The following is a 6,000-nucleotide window of genomic DNA, read 5'->3' as shown; positions in this document are numbered from 1 at the left end:
GGCCAAGTGAGAATGGGCTCACTCACCTCATCGATGCCTCTCCCCGGCACAGCCAGCATCCAGCGCTGCAGGCCCGCAGCCAGCACAGAGCCCCTGCAGAAGCCCACGCTCTCCAAGAGCACGGAGTCCACGACGGTGTTCCTGCCCTCCGCCAGGTCCCACACGCACAGCTTCAGGTCGCGGCCCTGGCTGCCAAAATAAGAGGAGACGGGCCGTGACCCTCCCAGGTGAGGACAAATGTCAGTGTGTTGTGGGTAGAATGAAATTCTAACCCAAGAATAAAAGAAATCTCCATGAGCCCAGACCCATGAGTGAACACATATATACACAGGGAGGAGAATTCCCATTAAACAGAAGAGTTCCAGTGAAAGTAGAATGCTATAAAAGGAGGAGGAGAAACCCTCCCCGTGAGACCAGCCCAGGCACAGCTGTGGGGGCAGAGCCCCTGGGCGGACGCTGAGGACGGAGGGACGGGGTATCTGCAGCCCTGAGGTTCACTGTCCACTGTGTGGCTCTAACACTCACCAGAAATGCTCCTCGCTGGGCCTCAGGACTCATTTCCTAGGAGCCTAGGAGGCAGAGGGAACTGTCCCTGCCGGTGGGACACCGTGGACACACTCCCCAGGTGGATGAGCCCCACAGATGTCCCAGACCCCCGACAAGGGGACGAGAAGGGTTTCCTCCCAAAAGCCCACCTCCCCAGTCTGACCCCAAGAAACCCCGGAGCTGAGCCGATGTGAGGGTCACCCCACAGAACCGCCCTCCCATCCTCCTCCCAAGGGGTGAGGTCCAGACAAACAAGGGAAGAAGCAGCAGCATAGGCCCGTGGGGACGAAGGGGACAGGACAGTGGGCCAGTCCTGGAGCTGTGGAAGGGGACAGGAGGGCACGCAGGGCCCGGAATCCACCTGCACCGTTGGGAGACCTCGGTGCTGCGTGGATGGATGCCCCCCAGGTAGACCCAGGGCACCCGATCCTGATCCAGACCCCAGCTCTGTCTGGAGAACCGCTGGTGTTGGCAGGATGTGCCTGGACCCTGGGGAGCAGGAGTCATTCGGCCTGAAGCGGCAGCGACGCAGGAGAGAGAGAACGTGAGGCCTCTCGACACCGTGTCTGAGTGGAGCTCAGGAGAGAAGCAGCAGTGGGAACCGTGCTCTCACACAGAGGCGCCGGCGCTGGCCAAGGGCGCCCACACAGGGAGGGAGGGCTGTCCTGTATCTAAGGAACCCCCAGAACAGTGGCTCCCTGCCTCCTTCGCCTGGACCCCTAACTGCTAACGCTGTACACGCGCCCAGCTGCGCCGCCACCTCCACGCTTTCCCCCACAGCGAGGGACCCTGGCACAGCCCATGTGGGTCAGTGCCGGTCACGGAGAGGCGAGCTCGGGGTCCCGGGACAAACACTGGGCTGGTCAGCGCTCACCAGGCCCTTGGACTGGACGGGCCACGCCTTTCTCTGTCCCTTGTGTGTGTGCGTGTCATCCCCAGGGTGACGCTTCCATGTTTGGGGAGGACAGCAAGGGGATGACACTGCACACAAGGCCGACTGCCCACCCTGATCACCTGGACAGAGGCGCCCGCCAGGTGTGTTCACTCAAAGCCCCTCCCCCTGCCGTGGGCACTTCTGGGAAAGACACTGTGACATCCGCCACCCTGGCCTCAGATGACCCAGCGCCTCCACCCACTGTGGTGCGGCCCGCCAGCCCTGCAGACGGTCATCTTCCACGTCCACAAGGCACACCCACCAGACAGCGGGCTCTTGCCTCTTCTCTCCCCTCCTCCCATCAGTCTGGACTCACACATTCCTGTGTTACTGATGGGTCATCACCCAGAGTTCTCATTGATTTTTGTGCCCTAACCATCCCAGACTGGCCAGTGGGAGCCCCTTCAAGGACACTGGTGGCCTCTGAGCAGCCCCACCGCTGGATCCGGGGGCCCCCAGCACCGGGAGGCCCGGTGGAAGTCTTCTCAAGCCTCATCCACAACAGCTCCAAGTGGACAACCCAGATCTCCACCGACACAGAAAGGTGAGGAATCTGGGTACACACGTCCAGAGGAATAAGACAGAAAGGCCCACACAACACACTGCAGCCGTGCACACCCTGGCGGGTCTCGCAGACACAGAATCAGACACAAAGGAAGCTGCTCCATATCGCTCCATTTAGGTTAAAAGAAAAAAAAAAACATAAAATGAGCCTATGCTTTTTGGAGATGCATATTAAGACGGTAAAGCGAGAATGAGGTGGAGGGGCTGCCTCCTGAGGATGAGGACAGGCCACTGGGCGGGCGTGGGGCGGGCAGTGGCTGCCCAGGTGTCCACCCATGACAAGATGGTCTGAAACTCGTCTTATTCACCTTCCTGTAAGTACATCACGCCTCCCAATAAAGGAAGAAGTAAGACGGTAAAGCGAGAATGAGGTGGAGGGGCTGCCTCCTGAGGATGAGGACAGGCCACTGGGCGGGCGTGGGGCGGGCAGTGGCTGCCCAGGTGTCCACCCATGACAAGATGGTCTGAAACTCGTCTTATTCACCTTCCTGTAAGTACATCACGCCTCCCAATAAAGGAAGAAGGAAACAAGCCCACCCAGGCAGCTGTAGAGGCACAGGTGCATCCTCAGGGGTACAGGTGTGGCTGGGGTGTCTGCAGAGCCCTGGCTCCCAGCTTTGTCCTCCGGCCCCTTGACATGAAAGGGCACCTTCCCCCTCAAGGGCCACTTTGGAGGCTTGACTTCCAAACACAGCTGGGCCCCGGCCTCTAGTGCAGCATCCAAGCACCTGCGTGGTCTGCGCCTGCCTAGGCGGGGGGCCCCCACAGCGCCATCCGTCATGCACATGCGCAGGGTGCCCCTGGAGTTGCCACCCCGCACAGCACCAGCCAGCTCTCCAAGGGGTGGAACTCCCGGCTTGAGGCTCCCCAAGGCCAGCCCAAGGTGCGCAGAGGAGCATGAGGTCCAGAAGGGCTTACACCTCGGCTCAAACCTCAGGAGGAAGTTTCCAGCAGCTTTGTGGGGTCTTCAGACACAGCATCCACTCTAATCATCAGGGAAAGAGCAAAGCCACGTGAGGGCTCTGCAGTGAGGGGTGCGTCTGGGCAACTGGGCAGGGAAGGAGCGAGGGTCTGAGATGGATGGACAAGCACACACGCCCAGGGTACGGCCTCCAGGACTCCTGGGGCCTCAGCCACCTGCAGGGAGTGGGAGCGGCTTCAGTCCCACACAAAAGTGCTTTGAAGCCACTGGGGGCCCAAGAGGGCTTGTTTAATGGGGACTGGGCTCCACGGTGCCCAGGGGTCCAAGCTCCAAGTCTGGAGCAGGAGAGCAGAACCATCTGGGAGTTCTGGGGCAGAGGACATCGGGGAAAGCCCTCTTTGACTTGGCAGATTTCTGACGGGGGTGGGAGAGCTGGGACCCCTGTACAGGGGCAGATGTCAGGGCCGCCCCAGATAGCAGTCGCTCTGGCTGCCAGGTGGCCCCCGCTCCCTCCTGTCCGTGCCCTTCCCTCACCATCCCCCTCTCCAGGGGAAGGAGTGAAGCCCCCTGACTTGCTCCCTCACCCACCAGCGCCCTCTTGCTGCCTCCTGGCCCACCTCCCACCTGGGGTCCCAGCCCGTCACCTCCGCAGGACCCTCCCTCACTGCTACCCAGCCCCCAGACTCCCCAGTCCCGGCCCACCATGGCGTCAACACATGCAACCTCCTCTGCCAGGGGGCCACACCCCTCGCTCTGCCATCTCCCACCCACCCACACTGGCAGCCCAGAGTTCCACGGCCCTGGCACCTGCACGGCATCCCAGTCCCCCCTGGGGCAGCCGCACTGGGCAGGGAGTGGGACCCCATCAGCCTGGGTGAGCTTTAGGTTCAGCTCTGTGCCACCCTGGCGACCAGTCCTCCCTGCCTCGCAGGAAGGTGGCTCCATGGCCAGGGAGAAGGCTGCGCTGCAGAGCGGTTATGAGGACACCAGGGCCCGTGATTTGCAGGAGGGAAGTGGAGGCTCCTCCAAGTACTGGCCCCCAGCCCTCGCCCTGGGGGCCCCAGCAGGCCAGGGTGGGCTCGGACAGAGCCGTCCTAAGCGTCCATCGGGCTCTTCTCAATGGGCACCCGCCCGGAAGGCCCACACACCCGGGCTGCGCTGCCCTCGACAAGTCACCCGGTTCTGCCATTGTTGGGGCCGTCCTGGCAGCTGGGGGAGGCCTTCAGGGCCTCCCCTAGGAAGCTCACGGAACCCCCCCGAAGGCCACAACCTGGCTCACTGCCACCAAGACTCACCTGAGGAGCTGGGGCCCCTGGGGCAGTGTCTGCAGCCAGGTCACACACTGGCCCCCATGGCCATCCAGGGTGGCGACCACCCTCCGTGTCTGCAGGCTCCAGATGTGCACCAGCCCACGAAGGGACCTGTTCAGAGAAGCTCCAGTCAGGCTCGGGCATGGCGGGGAGCGGGCTGGACACCACGCAGCCGGTGGGTCAGGAGCTCCAGCCAGCAGCTCCCAGCTCAGGGGACAGCTCTGAACACATAACCAGGGGACACGTGCTCCTCTTACAGGGAGGGTGGCAGGGTCCTGGGCAGCCTCTTCTCTGGAGAGGCGGGGAGGCCGCCACTGACAGTGCCAGCTGCCTGGCGCCTCTAACGGAGACCATGTCCCTGCGTCCTCCACGGGGGAGGCCCGAGGGGACAGCGCGTCGAGGGCTCTGAAAGGGCGAGTGCCCGAGTGATGGGCAGCCTAAGCCCCTTACCCCCCGACTTCACCCTGGGCCGGGGGTACTCACCCTGAGAGGAGCAGCGGGCGCCCCTGCCCCTGGGCTCCTTCGCAGAAATGCAGTGTGTGCACCGCCGACTGGGCGCCTCGGAGGACAAACTGGGGGTCTGGTGGTGGGAGCGGTGGGGTTGCCATGCTTGTCACCTGGGGACCGAGGAAGGGCATGAATGACTCACCTGTCCTCCTTCGGGAAGGCACAGGAGCATCCCTGGATGCTGCCCACCCCTGCACCCTACGTCCCAACAGGTACTGTCCCCAGGCAAGGGCAGCAGTGCCCACACCCCCCACCAACTTGGGCAGGGTCCTCCTCGTCCCAGCTGTCCACACACTGGGAGCACTCGTCCTGCCCTCTGCCCAGGCCTCGCTCCAGCTTCTCCCTCAGGGGGCCCTCCCCAACGAGCCCTCCCAGCCAAGTCAGAGGTGTATGGGGTCCACGGTCTTCGTCACATGGGCTGCAAACACGGCCCGCCGGGTCCTGGTCCTGCTCATCACAACCTCCAACTGTTACAGCCACCCAAGGAACCGTCCGGTGAGCTGCTCTAGGCCTCCCAGGCTCAGGTTCGAAGTGTTCCAGAGCCTGCATGCTGCCACCAAGGGGCAGAAGGGCCAGCACAGGTGTGTGTGTGGGCAAGGGGCGGGGCCCAGTTACCCAGCCACTCCCCTGGAGGGCTGCTCTCAGAGGACAGACCCTTCCTCAAATCACTGGTCCCCTGTGTAAGGCCTGCTGGGCCCACCCACCCCAAAGGAGAAGCTGCCAGGGCCCCCCCCCGAGCCCACCCCAACCACGCCACCCCAATTTCACAGGCAGCCAGGGCCACGTATGTCTGCCCGCAGGTCCTGGGCTGGGCCGAGGGTGTAGAAGGGACGGCTAGGAGTGGACCCCCCGGGAGCTGGGGCAACTGGGGGGGCCTCTCCTGCTGGGCTCTGGGACAGCCCCCACCCAGCCTGCACACAGCAAGGGGGAGGCGCCCACACAGCTGCCAGAGGGGGGAAGTGAAAGGGCCGGAGTGGGCGGTCGGGAAGGGGCTCCGGGGACAGAGGGACAGGCCACCCCCACACAGGCTCCCACCGTGCAGCCCCCCAACACACACACACACGTGCTCACACAGGCGCACACGCGCACACACACACACACACACACACACGCAAGCAGCACGGTGGCCCTGGGCAGCGCCAGCAGAAACCCAGCCCACACCTGCCACCTGCCTGCGGCCTGACGGGCGTTTCCACAACCTCACCGCACCAGGCTAG

General features: G+C 63.6%; 1 protein-coding gene across 3 annotated transcripts in view; it reads right to left on the bottom strand.

Annotated features, from left to right (window-relative positions):
- The window catches only part of GNB1L (G protein subunit beta 1 like), a 48,866-nt gene that overhangs the window by 20,050 nt on the left and 22,816 nt on the right, over positions 1-6,000 (bottom strand). For all 3 annotated transcript variants that reach the window (XM_024763705.1, XM_024763706.1, XM_024763707.1), the window contains 3 exons: positions 4,760-4,893; positions 4,262-4,387; positions 27-189 (listed from right to left, as the gene is read on the bottom strand). In XM_024763705.1, coding sequence (XP_024619473.1) covers positions 27-189; positions 4,262-4,387; positions 4,760-4,884 — 414 coding nt within the window. In that variant the 5' untranslated portion in view covers positions 4,885-4,893. The remainder of the gene's footprint in view (positions 1-26; positions 190-4,261; positions 4,388-4,759; positions 4,894-6,000) is intronic.

The sequence above is a fragment of the Neophocaena asiaeorientalis genome, unplaced genomic scaffold, assembly GCF_003031525.2.
Source record: "Neophocaena asiaeorientalis asiaeorientalis breed wild unplaced genomic scaffold, Neophocaena_asiaeorientalis_V1.1 scaffold110, whole genome shotgun sequence".
NCBI classification, from domain to species: domain Eukaryota; kingdom Metazoa; phylum Chordata; class Mammalia; order Artiodactyla; family Phocoenidae; genus Neophocaena; species Neophocaena asiaeorientalis.
The sequence above is the reverse complement of the archived record's forward strand: the minus strand, read 5'-3'. Positions and strand labels throughout refer to the sequence as shown.